General features: G+C 41.8%; 1 protein-coding gene across 1 annotated transcript; it reads left to right on the top strand.

The window, feature by feature from the left end:
* The first annotated feature begins 11,797 nt into the window (after positions 1 to 11,797).
* SLC25A18 (solute carrier family 25 member 18) lies at positions 11,798 to 19,452 on the top strand. Its single transcript, XM_043967624.1, has 9 exons — positions 11,798 to 11,820; positions 12,289 to 12,411; positions 12,641 to 12,696; positions 15,030 to 15,120; positions 15,621 to 15,739; positions 17,251 to 17,410; positions 17,721 to 17,875; positions 18,469 to 18,544; positions 19,300 to 19,452. Exons 1-9 carry the CDS (start codon positions 11,798 to 11,800, stop codon positions 19,448 to 19,450), a joined length of 954 nt encoding a protein of 317 aa, XP_043823559.1. The 3' UTR covers positions 19,451 to 19,452.
* The last annotated feature ends 3 nt before the right edge of the window (positions 19,453 to 19,455 follow it).

The raw sequence follows: 19,455 nt of genomic DNA on the forward strand, positions 1-19,455 counted from the left end.
TTCCCCTGTGTGACTTTGGGCAAGTCACCTAACATTTCCTTGTTTCTTTTTCTCCTTCTATAAAACAGAAGGTACTGTACTTTCTACCCATTTCCCTACTCCCACCAGGGAGGCACATCTATGAAGTGTTTTCAAGGTCCTCTGATGAAAAACATTGAGTAAATTCAGGAATTCTGATTTTTTGTTAATTAGTGGTGGTAACACTAACAAAAAACAAAGAACACAGAACAAAGGTTTTGTGAGGAGTGAGGCAAAAGTCACAGGAAGAAAACAACCTATTTGTGTTTTATTCCTATCTAGAGTTAAATGAAACTTTGTTTTGTTTCTCATGTTTCAGTTTTCTGGGTATTCCTAAAAGTGGACAGTTCTAGTTGCTTTTGCCCCCATCCTATATTATATGGGTTAAAATGGGATTTGATACCCAGTGTAGTGTAATGAGAAGAAGCCCTGGATCTGGAATAAGGAGAACTGAGTGTTAGTCTCAACTCAAGCACTGATATTAAGACATTTTACCTCCATGGGCCTGAGTTACATTATCTGTAAAACGAGGGGCTTTAATTAGATCTCTAAGGCTCTTTTTAGCTCTACTAGTTTATATATGAGTCTGGAAAATAAATGTATTAATAATATAGATCATCACTCACAAAAATAGAAGCAGTGCTATCATCTGCAGGACGAAGGGTTGCATGACCCAGCACAAGTCATTTCACTAATATGTGCCTCAAGAAACTTCTTAAAATGAAATCAGAGATCTTTTCGGTGATCAGGTACAAATAAAAATAAACATGAACCAGGGTATTTCTGTAGCCCAGTGACATAGCAAGGAATATGTTTTGGTATGTCCTGAAAGCATTTGAAAGGTAAGGAAGCAGTTACTTGCTAGAAACATTTCTGATGGGCTTATTTCTCTAGCATTGTCCTGAAATGGTGGTTTCTGTCAGAACCCCAAACCAATACTGCTCTTTCACATATTTGTGTCCTGATTGGGAATGAGGGACAGAGACAGAGCCAGTCTGAAGAGATGGGCTCCTGGATCAGGATGGAAAGGATCCAGAAGGGTTGTAAAGGCTTTAAACCATGGATGAGAAAAGAAGCTAGAAGCCAATTCTAGATAAGTATGAAGTAGCCAAGTTAATAAGATAGTCAAGGACACTGGCTTCTCCTTAGGGGGACATTTTTCTTCATTCCCCTTTTTTTTTCCCTTGATGTTAACATCTTTCCTGTTTATCATCTTTTGGCACCAGCATCTTCCCTTCTGGTTCTCAGAAAAACATCTGAAATACATTTGACTGACAAGTGTATTAGAACTTTATACTTTACAAAATTCTTTAGATAAGCTAACTTTACAGAATCTCAGAATTGAAAGAGACCACAGATACCCTCAATCAGTCAACCAACAAGCATTTTTTTCCTTAATAGTATTTTTTCCAGTTACATGTAAGGATAGTTTTCAACATTCATTTTTGTAAGATTTTGAGTTCCAAATTTTTCTCCCTCCCTTCCTTCCCTCCCCCCTCCCAAAGACAGCAAATAATCTGATATAGGCTATATATGTACAATCACATTAAACATATTTTCACATTAGTCATGTGGTGAAAGAAGAATCAGAACAAAAGGGAAAAACCTCAAGAAAAAAAAAAGAAAAAGTAAAAATAGTATGGTTCAATCTGCATTAGGATTCCACAGTTCTTTTTCTGGATGTGGAGAGCATTTTCCATCATGAGCCCTTAACCAACAAGCATATTTTTTAAATCTTAAAAGTATTTTATTATTTTCCAGTTACATGTAAAAATAATTTTCAATATTTGTTTTTATAAGATTTTGAGTTCCAAATTTTTCTTCCTCCCTCCCTTCCCTTCCCCTCCCCAAGACAGAAACCTGAAATAAGTTACATATATACAATCACATTAAACATTTCTGCATTAGTCATGTGGCAAAAGAAGAATCAGAACAAAAGGGGAAAACCTTAAAAAAGATTAAAAAAAACAAAAGTAGAAATAGTATGGTTCAATCTGCATTCCAATTTCACAGTTCTTTTTTCTGGATGTGGAGAACATCTTCCATCATGAGTTCTTTGGAATTGTCTTGAATCATTGTATCATTGGAAGAGCAGAGTCTATCACAGTTGATCATCACACAATGTTGCTGTTACTGTGTACAATGTTCTCTTGGTTCTGTTCACTTCACTCAGCATCAGTCCACTTAAGTTTTTCCAGGTTTTTCTGAAATCTGACTGCTCATCATTTCTTTTTTTTTCCTCAAGAAAAACTTTTAATTAAATAACTGAATAATCCTGTAATAATATTATTCCATCTACTACATCATTTTGCCTCTAGCCATGTTAACTATTTAAAATTTTTTTTAATTATAAAAGTATTTTATTAATTTCCGGTTACATGTAGATATAGTTTTCAACATTTGTTTTTATAACATTTCTAGTTTCAAATTTTTCTCCCTCCCTCCCCTCCCTCCCTTTCCTCCCCCCTCCCCAAGACAGCAAGTAATCTGATATAGGTTATATATGTACAATCACATTAAACATATTTCTGCATTAGTCTTGCTGTGAAAGAAGAATCAGCTGCTCATTGTTTCTTACAGCACAATTGTATTCCATTACATTCATACACCACAACTAGCCAACAAGCTTTTTTAAGTACTCACTATGTGACAGGCACTGTGCTAAGGGCCAGAGATGCAAAAGAAAAAATCAAGATAGATTCTACCCTCAAGGAGCCTTCAGATAAGTAAAGATAGTCTATATATAAAGTGATTGGAGGATGGGGGAGCTACTAACAACTGGGGAAATGCAAAAAGGCCCTTGGATCCAACATCTCAGATGAGCAGGTTATTTACCTGTCCCCAGGGTCTGCTCCTCTCCATAGTCAGCTCTCTTCTCTGCTCCTACAGCAAGGCTCCTTGCTCTCCCCTCTGTGACTTTCTGTAAATGTGTCTGTCTGGAGTATGCTTCTCTACTCTCTTGACTATGCTTCCCACTAATGTACTCTCAGACTCACGGATGGTGTGTCTTCCTCTGGGCAAATCACTGCTAAGATGCCATGACAAATGGGGTAAAGGAAGAGAGAGAAGCTCTTTGTTCCCCCACTGTAGGAGTCTCTTCCACAAAGTGCTCCTTAGCCTTGAACCTGAGTTATTTATTCAAAGCCCTATAAAGGTCTTGTCTAATGTTGGCTCTTGCAGTGAGTTTGTTCTCTTTAATTCTGTCAGGGAATCGTTCACACAATGCAAAGGGATCCAGACGTAGATATCTTTACAGATAAACATACCTTGTGATTACATTCTGTATGATCATGGGCAAATAAGAATATGGGTCTCTCAGTTTTGACACTATTATACTATAAATCAGAGCTTCTTCAACTTTTTCCACTTTTCACCTGAGAAATCTTTACATAGGTATATAAAATAGGTAAACAAATCAAGTATTTACTGCCAAATTTTTGAGACCTCCCCCCACATATGGCGTTGAAACCCACAGTTTAAGAAGCTTTGCTCTCAATCATTTCCTCTCTCTAAATTCTCCCCTACCTCCTTGAGTGTAGAAAGGAGGGGCAACAATAGAAAGAGGAAAATCAAACCCAAGGAAAATTTGAAGACTTGCTATGAATTCAGGAATGCTAGCTAGTCATCTTGGCTTTAACAGGGTAAGAGAGAGCTGCCATGGCCCCACAGTCAATGAATGTTTTAAAAAGACTTTTTTGGTCTAGTGTTAAGTGATTGCCTTGTCTATGTCCAGACAAGTATGTGAGATTTTAGTATATTGAGGGTTAATCTGATTTGAAAAGTACTGGGCGGGTTTTCTTTAGCAATTTGCCACATGCAAAAGACATTTTCAAAAGCTCATCAGAACCCTGCTTCTGAGTGCATGTGTGAGAGAGAGAGACAGCCTTGTTATCCCTTCCTCTGTATCCAACAAATAATGATTCAGCCAATTTGGCCTTGCTGTTTCTCACATTGGCCTGGCACTTTTATCCACCGTATGAGTGTCCTTGTACTGGCTGTCCCTGTGCCTGGAGTGTATTCTCTTCTCACCTCTGACTCTTACAATCTCGTTTCTGTCAAAACTCAGCTCAAGTGCCACCTCCTGCATGGTCTTTCTTTATTTCCTCAGTTACTGGTACCCTCCTCCCACCAAAAAATATCTTGTATTTATAGTGTATATATTTCAAAATGTACTTATTCAACCTATATAAACCCTGGGAATCCTTATCCCAATAGGAATAAGGACTCCTCCCACTGAAAAAGTCAGGTCCCCAGAGAGAGGAACCCTCTTACAGGGTTCTAAGGGTATCCCTGAGGGGCCGGGGGATTATTTCTTTTTTTTTTTTTTAGTAAGGCAGTTGGGGTTAAGTGACTTGCCCAGGGTCACACAGCTGGTAAGTGTTAAGTGTCTGAGGCCAGATTTGAACTCAGGTCCTCCTGACTCCAGGGCCGGTGCTCTATCCACCGAGCTGCCTGGGGGTTCATTTCTAATGTTATTGGTTTGAGACTTCAGTCTGATGTGTTCTCACCAATAGACATCACCAGTGCTATTTACTATTCTTGTCCCAATATCATTTAAGAAATTAACACTAGTCAGCTTTGACAAAGCTAATTTATTTACTAAGATATAAGAAGAATAAAAATACAAATTCATCTCCTCCAGCTGGTGCTACACTCTCTCCTACTTCTCATCTGCCAGCAAACTCTGGTATGGACTCCACTTCCTACACCTTTCATGAACAAGAATGAACAAATGCAAAGAGGCAAAGAAACAGATACCACATGTTCACAGCTATATATCTATTGGCTCAGGAGTGGAGATGGGCAGCTGGCAGCAGTAGACTACTACTTTCCCCAAATACACAAAAGCCTTCGCTTTGGTCACCATCAGGAGAGAAAAGTAGATGCCCCTGTAGGAGTCTTTTGTATAAGTACATTCAGTTCCAGCTCAGTAACTAGCTGAAGAATCTCCTTTCTTGGGGCAGCTAGGTGGCACAGTGGATAAAGCACCAGCTCTGGATTGAGGAGGACCTGAGTTCAAATCCAACCTTGGACACTTGACACTTACTAGCTATGTGTCCCTGGGCAAGTCACTTAACCCCAATTGCCTCACCAAAAAAAAAAAAGAAAAAGAAAAAGAATCTCCTTAATAAGGAACAGGAACCAATGATAGAATACCTACTTGTGTTCCAAAGTCCAACAGGGAGATTGTATCACACAGAGCACACTGTGTCCCTTGTTGAACTTGGATACACACAAACACACACACATATACATACATACATACATATATATATATATATATATATGTATACATCTCACAATTATATGCATATATATACATACACACATATTTATGCAGCCACACTGTTTCCTTCAATAGAATGAAAGCTCCTTAAAATCAAGAATTTAAAAAATGTTTGTCTTTGTATCTCCAGCATCTAGCATAACGCTCAATAAATGATTGTCATATCCTTAAAGTATTCCACGGGGAGGATATCTTATTAGTATTGAAGATATATGTAGATTGCTTATAAATTCTGGATGTCAGACATTTAGCTGCTATATTTGTTTTTCCTAACTGTTTCAATTTTAGGGATATGGCTTCCTGTACCAAAAAAAAAAATCTTTGTATAGGCATCATTTTTGTTTCCTATCTTTTCTTCAATTTGACTGATAAAAATGTTCCTCTTCATCATAGTTGAGAATTTGTTATTGTGGCTAAGATTCTAGCTATACTGTCTAAAAATCTAATTCTAATTCCAGTAAATTAGAAGCTTTAGCAAGAGTTTAGACTTTTTAAACATTTATTAAGGAGTATAAGAATTTGGTTAAGAGAGAGAGAAAGAGGCCTAGATTCAGGGAACCAGCGTCTCCTGCTCTGCTCCCCCCTGAGGTCCTCCTGAAAGAGAGAGAGAGAATGAGCCTCGCCCCTTATTCATTCCACAAGACTCCTGTGAAACTGGGAACATCAAATGCCAAGGAACTGACCTTCCAAACCACATGGCTTGCCCTAAAGCACCTTCTCCTCGTGGTGGAGCTTTCCTCCAGTAACTCTCCTGTAGGTGGCGTCACTCCAATTGTCACATTATATTATTACTTTATCTTCATTTTCAAAAATGTTTTTGAAATTTTTAGGTTACTGAACTAGATAGATTTTACTGTAGTGGATGCATCCAAATTTTTGTTTACCTTAGAGCTATAGTTTTCCTGGCAATTTTGCTTTAATCACGACTCCATTCCCCATTGTTTTTTAAATGAAATGTTTTATTACAACATTAAACATCAGTAGAAACAATCAAACTTTCTCTTAATTTTTAGTAGTAGCATAGATTATTTTTATAAATTTATCTCATGTCCTACATTTTTGTTACCTCCAACAATTTTTCTGTTGGCTGTTTTGGGTTTTCAAAGCATACAATCATGATATCTATAGATAGAGATAATATAACTTCTGAAGTGTCAATATTTAGTCTTTGACTTCTTTACTGTTTTAGACAGTCAGGTATGTCTATTCTCTCAGTGGAAAGTTGAGACACTGTGGGGACAAAATGTCATCCAGATTTTTTTGTTTTTGCTTGTTTTTTTCTTTTTTGCAAAGGACAGTCAGTTTGGGTTGGGGGGTGGGGAAAGGGATGTCTAGAAAGAACTGTACTTTGGAGATAGAAGGCATTGATAAAAATTATTTTTATAAAATTATTTTTTAAAATAATATTTTATGATTGTATATGTATAACCTATTGTAACAATTGGAATGATGCCACCTGCTGGAAAACTACTGTAGGAAAGTTCCACCATGAGGAGAAGGCGTCTGAGGGCAAGCCATGAAGTCAAGGTCCTTGGTGTCAGGAATGGACGTTTGCTCTTGGGTACTGTCTATCAAAGCTACCAGCCAATCAACTTGAGGAGCCTCCCATTTCTGGGAGGAGGACATGAAATAGGAAGTGGACGCTGGCAGAGGGCTTTTTCCTCTTTTGGTTCCTGACCTTGCCGTGGCCAGTGGGATGATAGGGTCTCTTAGAAATAGTTCGATTTTTACCTTTCTCTTTGATCCTAATGCTTAGATAGTATAGCTAGAATTTTAGCCCCTTACACTATATTAAATTGCTTAGGGAGTGGAGGAAGGGAGAGAGAAAAATTCATAATTCAATATCTTACAAAAAATGTTGAAAACTATCTTTTTTTTTTTTGTGGGGCAATGGGGGTTAAGTGACTTGCCCAGGGTCACACAGCTAGTAAGTGTCAAGTGTCTGAGGCTGGATTTGAACTCAGGTCCTCCTGAATCAGGGCCAGTGCTTTATCCACTGTGCCACCTAGCTGCCCCCGAAAACTATCTTTAAAAAATAATAATAATATTTTAATTGTTTTCTTTTTGCCAAGAATTAATATCAAGGTCACTGGCCTATAGCTTACAGTTTACCCTCTTTCCTTTTTTGAAAAGCAGAATGACATTTGACCTTCACTAGCCACATAGCACCTCTTCAGTTCTCTAGAATCTTTCAGTGATCTCAGACAGGGGTTTAGTAATCACATTTGCCAGGTTTGTTTTTTTTAGCACACTGTGATGCAGTTCACCTGAGCCTGGTGACAAACTCATCCAGGTGCTCTCTTATTATCTTCTTACTTATTTATTTATTTTTTTTTGCGGGGCAATGGGGGTTGAGTGACTTGCCCAGGGTCACACAGGTAGTAAGTGTCAAGTGTCTGAGGCTGGATTTGAACTCAGGTACTCCTGAATCCAGGGCCAGTGCTCTATCCACTGTGCCACCTAGCTGCCCCCCTTCTTACTTATTTTTTATTTTAACTCTCTGTCAAACTATTTTGTTCTGCTCTTTCCAGTTCAAATATCATACTCCTTAGCTGAGAAAACAGAATCAAAGAATTGAATATTTTTGTCTTCTCTCTCATCCATTGCCATCATTCCAACCAGCAGATTCTCCATTCCTTCTTTGATTCTCCATCTCTTTCCTTTGATAACATTTTTTTAAAAGTTCTTTTTGCTGTCCTTAGCATGCCTGTCACCATTATTTACATATTGTGCCAAGCTTTTGTGGTCATCTTCCATTACCTATCCTTGTTTTTATCTTCTATAGTTGGTTATCTGTGCATCCCCACCAGTCTCTTTTGACAATTCCCCCTTTCTTTTTTCTTTTTTAAAGTTTTTTTTAAAAAGTATATTTATGGGGCAGCTAGGTGGCACAGTGGATAAAGCACTGGTCTTGGATTCAGGAGGACCTGAGTTCAAATCCAGCCTCAGACACTTGACACTTACTAGCTGTGTGACCCTGGGCAAGTCACTTAACCCCCATTGCCCTACCAAAAAAAAGTATATTTATTTTAATTATTTTTCCAATTACATGTAAAGATATGATATGGTGGGAAATTGGGTACGGGTTGGTGGGAGTTGGGGTTCTTGGGAATTCCTCTTTAAAGAATTACACCCTCTTGCACACAAAACTTAGTTAGAATAAGGTGATAGTTTATTTAGGAGCAAGGGAAGGGAAGGGTGGGGGGAGGGAAACCATGAAAGAAATCCTTAGACTTTTCATGGGGAGATTTGGCATAAAGCACATGGCTCAGAGGTACCAAATCTCCTCGAACAGGAGACTGGAAGGTACTTTTATAGAGGCCTGATGGGGGTGGACCATCTGCCTGTGGAAAGTTCCTTTAGTGAAGGTGGACCATCCCCCACTGGTGGTAGCTGGGGGAATTGGGTGAGGAGTGGAGGACCATCCCCCACTGGTAGTGACTAGAGGAATTGGGTGAGGGGTGGCTACGGATCCCTCTTCAGAACACAAAGGCCGCAGCCACACCCAAATTTATCTCCCCAGGGTAAGGGAGACCAGAATGAAGGGTAGGATTCCGAAGCTAGCTCAGTCCGATTTGGTTCAGCTTATCTCTCTAGGCGTTATCTGTCCTCTGGTTTAGTTTCTCAAGGAGAAGATTCCTTGGTGTGCCCCAGAGAACTTCTGGGGTGCTCTGCGCCCCATGACAGATACTTTTTTGAGCTCCAGATTTTTCTTCCACCCTCCCTTCCCTCTCCTCTCCCGAGGACAGCAATTTGATATAGGTTATACATTACAATCATGTTAAACATATTTTCACATTAGTGTAACAATTGGAATGACGCCACCTGCTGGAGACTTACTGTAGAAGAGTTCCACCCATGAAGCGAAGGTTTTTGAGGGCAAGACCAGGAGTCTTTTCTTTGGCGTCAGGAAGTGATGGGGGCTAGTGGGAGGAGGAAGGAAGAGACTGGCGCTCGGTCTCACGCTCTTTTTCCTAGGGATGCTGGTGGAGAAGGCAGCTAGTAATGCGGTCTCCCTTTAATAGATAGAAATCTAGGCCTTTCTTTCTCTCTTTATCAAATTCTTATTCTCCTTAATAAATGCTTAAAAGTCTAACTCTTGCTAAAGCTTATAATTTATTGGTGACCACTCATTAGATATTTTAGACAGACTAGCTAGAATTTTAGCCCTTAACATTAGTCATGTTGTAAGATGTGAGAAAAACTACTCCTGCTCAATAATTCTCTGGAACTCAGTGGAGGTGATGTGTCAAAGGCTCATTTATTGCTATTCTCAGGAGAATGGGCAACCCCCAGTCCCTAACACAAATGGATCCTCCCCTTTTTCATCTCTGGTTTGGTTACTCAAGGGTTACAATCTATGTGCAAAAACTAGCTAACCAGAATGTAGTATTCTTAACCCTAATTTCCATAATTATTCTTTGGGTTCTTAGCCAATGGGGGAGGTGACATGGGCATTTCTTCAATCTTTCCTTATATGGACACAGCCCAGGAGAGGACCTAATTGAGACCAGCTCAGGGCTTCTTGAACCATGTGATCTTGTTTGCTGGAGGGGAAGGAGGGGAACTCAGACCTTTTTCCTCAAACTGGTCTGGAGGATTGTAATTTGAATGGTGACTATTATATTCTTATTGAGAGGAGACCATTCCCCATTTCCTCACATAAGAGAAGAATCAAAACAAAAGGGGGAAAAAACACAAGAAAGAATAAACAATAACAATAACAAAAAAGTAACAATGAAAGTGAAAATAGTAGGCTTCAATTTGCATTCAGACTCCATAGTTCTTTTTCTGAATGTGGAGAGTAGTTTCTACCATAAGTCTTTTGGCATTGTCTTAGATCATTGTATTGCTGAGAAGAGCTAAGTCTATCACAGTTGATCATCACAAAATGTTGATACTGTGTACAATATTCTCTTGGTTCTGCTCACTCACTCAGCATCAATCCATGTAAGTCTTTCCAGATTTTTCTGAAATCCATCTGCTTATCATTTCTTACATTCATATACCACAACTTGTTCACTCATTCCCCAATTGATGGGGGAATTGATGGGGGAAATTGAGGCCCCTCAATTTCCAATTCTTTGCCACCACAAGAAGAGCAGCTATAAATATTTTTGTATATGTGGGTCCTTTTCCCTTTTTTATGATCTCTTTGGGATATAGACCTAGTACTGGTATTGCTGGGTCAAAGAGTAGAGCCTTTTGGGCATGGTTCCAAATTGCTCAGCACAATGGTTGGTTCAGTTCATAGCTCTACCAGCAGGGCATTAATGTTCCAATTTTCCCACATCTTCTCCAACATTTATCATTTCCCTTTTTTGTCATATTAGCCAATCTGATAGGTGTCAGGTGGTACCTCAGAGTAGTTTTAATTTGCATTTCTCTAATCAGTAGTGATTGAGAACATTTTTTCATATGGCTGTAGATAGCTTTGATTTTGTCATCAGAAACTGCCTGTTTCCTTTGACCATTTCTATGACTTGTATTCTTATATACTTGATTCAGTTCACTATATATTTTAGATATGAAGCCTTTACCAGAAACCCTGTCTGTAAAAATGGTTTCCCATCTTTCTACTTCGAATCTTGTTTGTATTGGTTTTCTTTGTGCAAAACCTTTTTAACTTAATGTAGTCAAAATGATCCACATTGCATTTCATAATGTTCTCTATCTCATCTTTGGTCATAAAGATCCCCTTCCTCTCTCTCTCTCTTTTTTTTTTTTTTGGTATGGGGCAATGAGGGTCACACAGCTAGTAAGTGTCAAGTGTCTGAGGTCATATTTGAACTCAGGTCCTCCTGGATCCAGGGCTGGTGCTCTATCCACTGCACCACCTAGTTGCCCCCTAAATCTCCCCTTTCTCATCAGAATTCTTTCTCTCTGTGCCTTTAGAAATCATTTTTGAGAGCTCCTCACTCCTCCTGGGCTGACTTCCTGTGAACAACTTCAGGCCCTAACCATGGCCCCAAATGGAAAATGGCGTCTCTACTGAACTTTTGCAGATCCAACTTGAAGGGCATTCCTTTGGCGGTTGTGAGAAGAGCAAAGGCCTTCCTCTCCCTCTCCCAAATTCCCCATTGCTCTGCCCTAACCAGGTTAGCCCGGGACCTAAATTATCCCCTCCCTGAAGCTCTTTTCTTCGATCTCATTCACAAGACCTTCAACATAGTCAATTGATTGATATTAAGCTGTGAACAACTCTAGTTCGCTAATCCAAATGAAAGTAGTTGCAGGAATTCTACAGCATCCTTATATGGGATGAGGGGGAATGTGTAGATTAAGGATTCGTAAAAAGCATGCACTGGCTGCAGTGGAGGGTGGGGTTGGGGTTGGGGGGTGGTTGGGGAGGAAGGACGGGCGGAAGCAGCTGCTTGGGATGCAAGGCTAGCTGCGGGGAGACCAAAGAAATGGGCGCTATTTCTTCCCTCCCAGCTGAACCCCGCTGGGATCCATCCTCTTCAAGGGGCACCCCTGGGCCCCACTCGGGGGATGGGGAAAGCTAATGAGGTTAGGTAAGTGCAGACTTGGGCCTCAACCCCTCCCCTAAGGACCCTACACTCTGCCCCCCCCCCACCCGAGGGGAGGGGCGATCCTTGCCACTGAAGCCCCGCCCCTTTCCCTAGAGGGGCTGCCAGGCACAAGGCATTATGGGAATTATGCAGGCCTGCTGGGAAGGTGGCAACCATGTCTGGTGAGACTTGGGCTTCCTCTCACCTTCGAGGGTGGGGGGAATAGGAGTGGGGAGAGAATAGGGTGGGGCGGGGATGGATGGGGGTTGGGGGGAAGCATTCTTATGCCTCAGTAGGGGGCTGGGGGGGGCAGTTTCACCCTGGGCCACCTGCTGCCCGTCTGCCCCACCCAGCCCGGAAGGATCTATCAGTGGCTCCCCCTCGAGCAGCGGGAGGAGGGGTGTCACCCCTTCCCCCCCCCACTGATGCGGACCTGCCTCCTCTTCGCACCCTCTGTCTCCTTGCTCCCAGTGTCCCAGCAAAACTTATCAATGGAGGAGTGGCGGGGCTGGTGGGGGTGACCTGCATGTTCCCCATTGACTTGGCCAAGACCCGGCTGCAGAACCAGCATGGAAAGGTGGTCTACAGAGGATTGTAGGTGAAGGCTGCAGGGCTGGCCGGGGGTGGCCAGCGGTCGAGGGGGGCGGGGAGTGATGGAGGAGGTGGCATGGAGGGCAGGAGGTGGGGCAAGAGGGAAGGCGCTGTGCCCCGTCCTTTCCCGTGTTCCCCTTTCCCGACCCTAGGATTTGGGGCCCAGACCGGGGAGAGAAGAGCAGCCATCCTAGCTCCAGGCCCCTCCAGAAAGGCCCCCTGTGTCTTTCAGGATAGACTGCTTGGTGAAGACCGTTCGCACAGATGGCTTCTTTGGCATGTACAGAGGTAGGCTTCACTGGGACCCCAGGAAATGGCAAGGCACAGTGGGTGAGGGTTGTGGATTTGGCGTAGGGGCTCTCAGATTCTGAGGGTGTAGATAGAACTTTTGGGATTATTCTACTACTTAAACCTCCTTCCCGGAAAGAGATCTAGAGCATATGAGGTAGGCACATAAGTCCTTGGCCTACCCGTGGCAATAACTGCAACCTTTAAAATGGAGAGCAGGCTAGGAGTGTTTCATGCAGCTCTAGAGTTAGATGAACATAGTGAGGTGGCTTTTTTTGAAAGCCTAGGCTGAACTGGGAGACTTTCTAGTTCTGACCCCAAATTTGCCAGATGTCTTTGGTCTTCATGAAAGGATAAGTCAGGACCACAGGAACTTAGATGATCAATTTTATTTATTTATTATTTATTTTTTTTTTTAAAGTGAGGCAGTTGGGGTTAAGTGACTTGCCCAGGGTCACACAGCTAGTAAGTGTTAAGTGTCTGAGGCCGGATTTGAACTCAGGTCCTCCTGACTCCAGGGCCGGTGCTCTATCCACTGCGCCACCTAGCTACCCCAGATGATCAATTTTAACCCCACCATTTGGCAGATGATGGAAGTGTAGATCCCTTAAGTTTGGAAGAGATTTGAAGGTCACTTTTCAGATGTAGAAACTAAGGGTGAGAGTGCTCATGAGCTGATTCCAGAGTGGTGCTGGAAATCTTTTCAAAATAACATTGACCTTTTTTTTGGTGAGGTAATTGGGGTTAAGTGACTTGTCCAGGGTCACACAGCTAGTAAGTCTCAAGCCGCAACGTCTGAGGTTGGATTTGAACTCAGGTACTTCTGACTTCATGGCCGGTGCTCTATCCATTGCACCACCTAACTGCCCCATAACACTGACTTTGGAGGGGGGGAGGGGGGCGGGGCAATGGGGGTTAAGTGACTTGCCCAGGGTCACACAGGTAGTAAGTGTCTGAGGCCGGATTTAAACTCAGGTCCTCCTGAATCCAGGGCCAGTGCTTTATCCACTGCACCACCTAGCTGCCCCCAACATTGACTTTTTTTGTTTTGTTTTGTTTTGTTTTTTGCAGGGCAATTGGGGTTAAGAGACTTGCCCAGGCTCACACAGGTAGTTAAGTGTCAAGTGTCTGAGGCTGGATTTGAATTCAGGTCCTCCTGAATCCAAGGCCAGTGCTTTATCCACTGCGCCACCTAGCTGCCCCCAACATTGACTTTTAAAAAATATAATTATTAAACTTATGTTGTCAAAAGGCTTTCTATTTTTTTAAGCCCCATACATAATTTAAACAATTCAAAGAGAGGGTATCATTATGGAATGAGATTATTATTACATGGTTTTAGGATGGGGAAGGGAGATGTGATTTCACTGGTCTAGGGAATTCCCAGATGAGAAAACTCCATCTACCAATCAGGACCAGCACCTTCTTTGTACAGAGAATGGATGTGACATGCTCAGAGTCCCAAGCTAGTATGTGTCAGAGGTGGAACTTAAACCTATGTCTTCCTGGTTCCAAGGCCAGTTCTCCATCCCTTGGCTTCAGGACCAGGAAGCCAAGTTCAAGGTCAGAGGGTGTGGCTGCCCCACCAAGTACATACATAGCATTATGAAACTAAATTAATGTAGCCTTTTAGAAAAGCTAAAAATAGAATATTGACTAGATTTGGAGCTTAATCTTTTAGGGTTTCTCAGAAACATCTATAGATTTTCAGCAAGATTTTTTTACAAGTATCCTACTCAAGGAAATGAGTATTCAGTATAGTCTAGGAGATCCCGTGTAGCATCTTAGATGCAGTCTTTAATGTGAATTCAGAATTATGACTCATAACTGGATCTTCCACCATTCCTCTTGCACCTTTCCCATCTCTTCCTGAACATTGCTCCTTTTTGATTAAGCAGCTATTCTCAGATAGCACTTGAAAAGTCATGTATTGTAAGCAAGAGGGCATTTCCAGTCTCTTTGGAGTTGAGACCAAAATGGGCAGAGAATGATACCTGCGCATAAAAAAATATAAGACAAATGTCTACAAAGCCGTAGCAAATTAGAAATTACCTATCTTCTAGGGGTTGGTTTATTCTCTCAGAGGCAGAAGACTAGTAGAAAACAGGAACATTGAATGAATCTGCTGATTTTAAAATGGATAATAAAGAGTGTAGTTACTCCCTTCCTAAGAAGCCAAATTCACCCTGCCACTTATCCAAGAATTCATTTTGGTAATTAGGTAGGTCTCAGAACCGATTATGTATATAACCAGTTATACATGCAATGGTTTATTTATCTTGTTAACCCCCAGCATTGGATCGACCCTTTTATTTTCCTGTATCAATTCCCAGGAGCAGCAGTGAACCTAACCTTAGTCACTCCTGAGAAAGCTATCAAGCTGGCAGCCAATGACTTCTTCCGAGAGCAGCTCTTAGAAGATGGGTAATGGGCAAAAGGGTGGCTTGAATAACTCCCTTTGGGGTGCATGTGTCTGTGTACCTAAGTTTATATACATGGCTAGGGGTTAGAGAAGTGTTGGTAGGAACTGGGGATAGGTGTGGAAGGAATGAAGTGAAAAGGCATAATTCTAGGATGTCCACTAGCCTTGAAATTTCTTTAAAAAACAAATAAATGAACAAACTCTAGCCCTTCATGTTTTTCCTAGTGATTGAGTCTGAAGCGGTAGGGAGAAATAGGAACTATGACAGTGGCTTCAACTTTTATTTCAAATTCTGTTATCCTGACACACTCATTTGGCCCATGGGTTGGTGCTCATTTGCTTAGCTGCGAGTGGCAGTCACTGGGGGCAGAGCTGAGCTGAGCATCGGCCATTCGCCATTTTAATTGGCCCTTTCAAAAGGTGAGAGGATGGCCATCCGTGTATGGTCAAGGATTCTGGCTGTCCTGATCTCTCTGGGCTTGTGTCTGGGCTGGTCCTGCAGGTCGAAACAGAAGCTGGTAAGGGAGATGCTGGCAGGATGTGGAGCAGGAGTGTGCCAGGCGGTGATTACCTCTCCCATGGAAATGCTGAAGATACAGCTACAGGATGCTGGACGGCTGGGTGAGGCTTGGCTAGGGTACAGGCTGTACGTGTCTTTTTGGCTCATTCAGACATGCTTCTCCTAAGGAAAGGGGGCCAGAAGAAGGGAACCAGGGAGGGACGCAGGAAAGCATCTTCCTCTTTTGGGGGCACTGGATCCTCAGGCTAAATACTTAGTATGCCTAATTGGAATTCAGCTAGCTGTTTTGTCCTCCAGGCTTGATCAAAACCAGAAACCTGATTTAAGGATCTGTACAATCCAGTTCTAACTAAGCTGGGGGAATTCCCAGTACTTTTTGGCTTTGTGTTAAGTTATCAATACATTATATTATAAAGATCATAACAGTGATTAAATAATTTTGCTTTTGTGTACACCTTTATTCTCAAAGCATGGTACTTTGAACTCAACCTGTAAAATAATTTTTTTTTTACTAGGAACTCATAATTAAGACATAACTTAAGAGAAGCACAATAGAACCAGTTAGTGTTACAATTTTTCTTGATGAATGATCTGCTGTGGTCGTTACTAGACATTTCTATACATATGTATGAAATAAGTGCTTATTACTAATTTATATAAGTTAGTTTTAGGCCATTCTGAGTGAGCTGACTTCAGCCTAAAGAATTTGTCCAACTTAAGGTGGGTGGAATGTAGATGCCAAAGGGGGGGAGCCTTCAGCTTTCAAGTCAGGAGTACAATCTGGAAAAGGAAGTGCACAGTGAAATCCCCTCCACTGTAGGTGACAGTTCTTATAGGTAACAGAATGCCAAACGGTTGGGGCTAACCTGTGCTAACCTCACTAGGCCTGCATGCATGAATGGGCAGGAAATTAGCAAATTAATTTCAACTGGTAAACACAGTATATTTGGGGAAATTATCCAAGCTATGCTCCAAGGGCTCTGAATTATAAATTATGACTTAGAGATGTATCCTGGGTGGCACTGTCAACTTATGGTTTTCATGAAACATTTCAGTTTAGTGTGCTGTTGTAATTTTAAAAAGACCAGAAAGTGTTAGACACGACAAGTCAAAGATATGAGAAGCAATCCAAAAGATATGGAATGCTTGCACCTGGAACAGTATTTACGACCAAAGAAAATGGAATAGCTTAAAAGGACCTCTAAAGTACTCAAGGGGAGAGCAGGTTGGATGATTGAGTGACTTAAAAAATGGAACTCTTTAGTATGGACGGATGAAAGCTGAGAGTTTAGAATAAAAGGAAATGCTACTTGGTGAACGGATGAAAGTTTTACAGGCTGAAGAATGAATAAATGATTGCATTTAAGGAGCACGTAGCATATTCTCCCGTCTCTTTAACATTAGTCATAAAAGGATTCTCCAGGGCACCCTCTTGGAAAATTTCTGTCAAATGTGGAATACTTGGTTCAGTGAATCTTAGCTATAGCCTAATATGGCCATTCTGATTCCCTTACCACCACAGAGAGGTGTGGGAGGGGTGTGAGTGTGCATAGAAGGGGAAATCAGGCTGGGGAAAAAAGGGAAGCCTGCCTGCTCTTCCCATCTTTTCCAGTTGTTCAGCAGCACAGGACATGCACATCAGCACCCCTTTTCAGGCCTTATACCACGGACTCCACCCCTAAGCATCCTTCTGCCACCATCATTGCCTGGGAACTCCTTCGTACTCGAGGCCTGAGTGGCCTCTATAGGGGTCTTGGTGCTACTCTACTAAGGTAAGAGTTGAAGTCATCTAGTTTGGAACACAGGCCTGATTTCCCAGCAACTGAACTGATCCTTCAGAGAGATCTTTGGTAGGCAATGTCAAGTGTTTTCCTTTTTTCTTTTATCCCTTAAAGATATAACCTTAAGATAGCTGACTATCCTTATGCTCCATTTGCTAAAGTTGGATTTTGGCAGGATCCTACCCCAGGGCCCCAAGACAATTGAAAGAACCTTTGCCTACCGACTGGGCCTCTTTGTTGTCAGGATGTTGGTGTGTTTGGCCTATACTCAGCTAAGCAATTTCCCCCTCCTCTCCTACAGGGATATTCCTTTCTCGATCATCTATTTTCCCTTTTTTGCCAATCTCAACCATCTGGGGACCAATGAAGCTACTGGGAAGGCCCCCTTTGCCCACTCATTTGCATCTGGTTGTTTAGCAGGCTCTCTGGCTGCTACTGCAGTGACACCCTTGGATGGTAAGAGTCTTGGTTAAAACTGGTGGTTTAAGAGACAGGAGTAGGTCTGTTTGGGGTGAAGGCTAAGTCAACTTTAAGGTACATTAAAAAATATTTTTAGGGTAACAGTGCTGAACAGCCTAATTCTGCAGCATCAGATTAGGAGAAAGTTACAATAAAAACTGGAGTATCAGGAATTTAATATCCATAGATGTAGTTCTACCACATTCCATAAAAGATGACACCAGTACTCAAAACACTGGAGGGACTTGCTGGGTACTGGGATTAAGAAAGCTGTGTTTTATTTTCAGCCAGTGACAGGTCCTTTACTGCCTTGGTTTCATCAACTTGTTACCCCCCCACCAGAGTGGTATAGCCCAGGAAAAAATAATGTGACAATTTTTAGTCTCTGGTTAATGTAACAAGCAAAATAATGGGCTTCTAATACTGCTTCCCTTGGTTTTAGGGCCGTGGCTAGTTAGGTCTCTTTTGCGGAAGTGCCTTTGCTCAGCTGTTGTGATTTCTTTTTTTCTTGTTCATTGGAACATGGGGTCAGGGAAACTCAACAACTGAAGATATCAGAGGCAAGAAGTTTGATTGTTTTCTTGTTTTAGTTTTGAAAACGCGAATTCAAACTCTCAAGAAAGGTGTGGGGGACGAAGCCTATAATGGGATCATAGACTGTGCCAGGTGAGGGCTGTTTTCTGTTATAGACTGAGATTGGGAATTCTGTAGTTTGACTTGAATTGTATATTCTATTTTTTGCACATCTTAGCCCAGCAGTTCCTACCCCCAAGGAACTTGATAATCTGTCACTGTTTCACTGTTGTTTCCCTGATACCTAGCACAATGCCGTGCATATAATAGGTACCGCTTAAACATTTAACTGAACATATGTAGAGTATGTTTTCCTAAGAACCATTCACTGCTTTGCCCCATTAAGCCGTAGCATTTCCTCCCACAATCCGTTTTTTTTAAAAGTGCTGAGATGGGGCGGCTAGGTGGCGCAGTGGATAAAGCACTGGCCCTGGATTCAGGAGTACCTGAGTTCAAATCCAGCCTCAGACACTTGACACTTACTAGCTGTGCAAGTCACTTAACCCCCATTGCCCTGCAAAACAAACAAACAAAAGTGCTGGGATCTACCCATTCTTTTTTTCTTTTTTTGCTCCCTTTGTTTGCTAAGGGTAGTCAGTTCCTTTTAGCTAGTTTCCTCTAACTAGCAATTCAGGACGACCTCAAGTATGCAGGGTATGACTGCAGAATCACTACTTAGCTGACAGTAGCCTGTGGAAGAGGAGCCTACTTAGGCTTCTACTAACCCAAGGGAAATTACCTGCCACAAGAAAGAGTACTATAGGGATAGAATTCACTGCTTGTATCCTACAATTTCTTGTATCCTACTCTTTGCTCTTCAGCTTACCCAGGATCTTCTTTCTCTCCAGGAAAATCTGGACACAAGAGGGACCTGCTGCCTTTATGAAAGGGGCTGGCTGCCGGGCCCTAGTCATAGCACCTCTTTTTGGTATTGCCCAGGGCGTCTATTACCTTGGTATTGGGGAAACCATTTTAACATTTTTCTTTAGATCTAGCTAATAAAG

This window comes from Dromiciops gliroides, chromosome 5, assembly GCF_019393635.1.
Source record: "Dromiciops gliroides isolate mDroGli1 chromosome 5, mDroGli1.pri, whole genome shotgun sequence".
In the NCBI taxonomy this organism is placed as follows: Eukaryota; Metazoa; Chordata; class Mammalia; order Microbiotheria; family Microbiotheriidae; genus Dromiciops; species Dromiciops gliroides.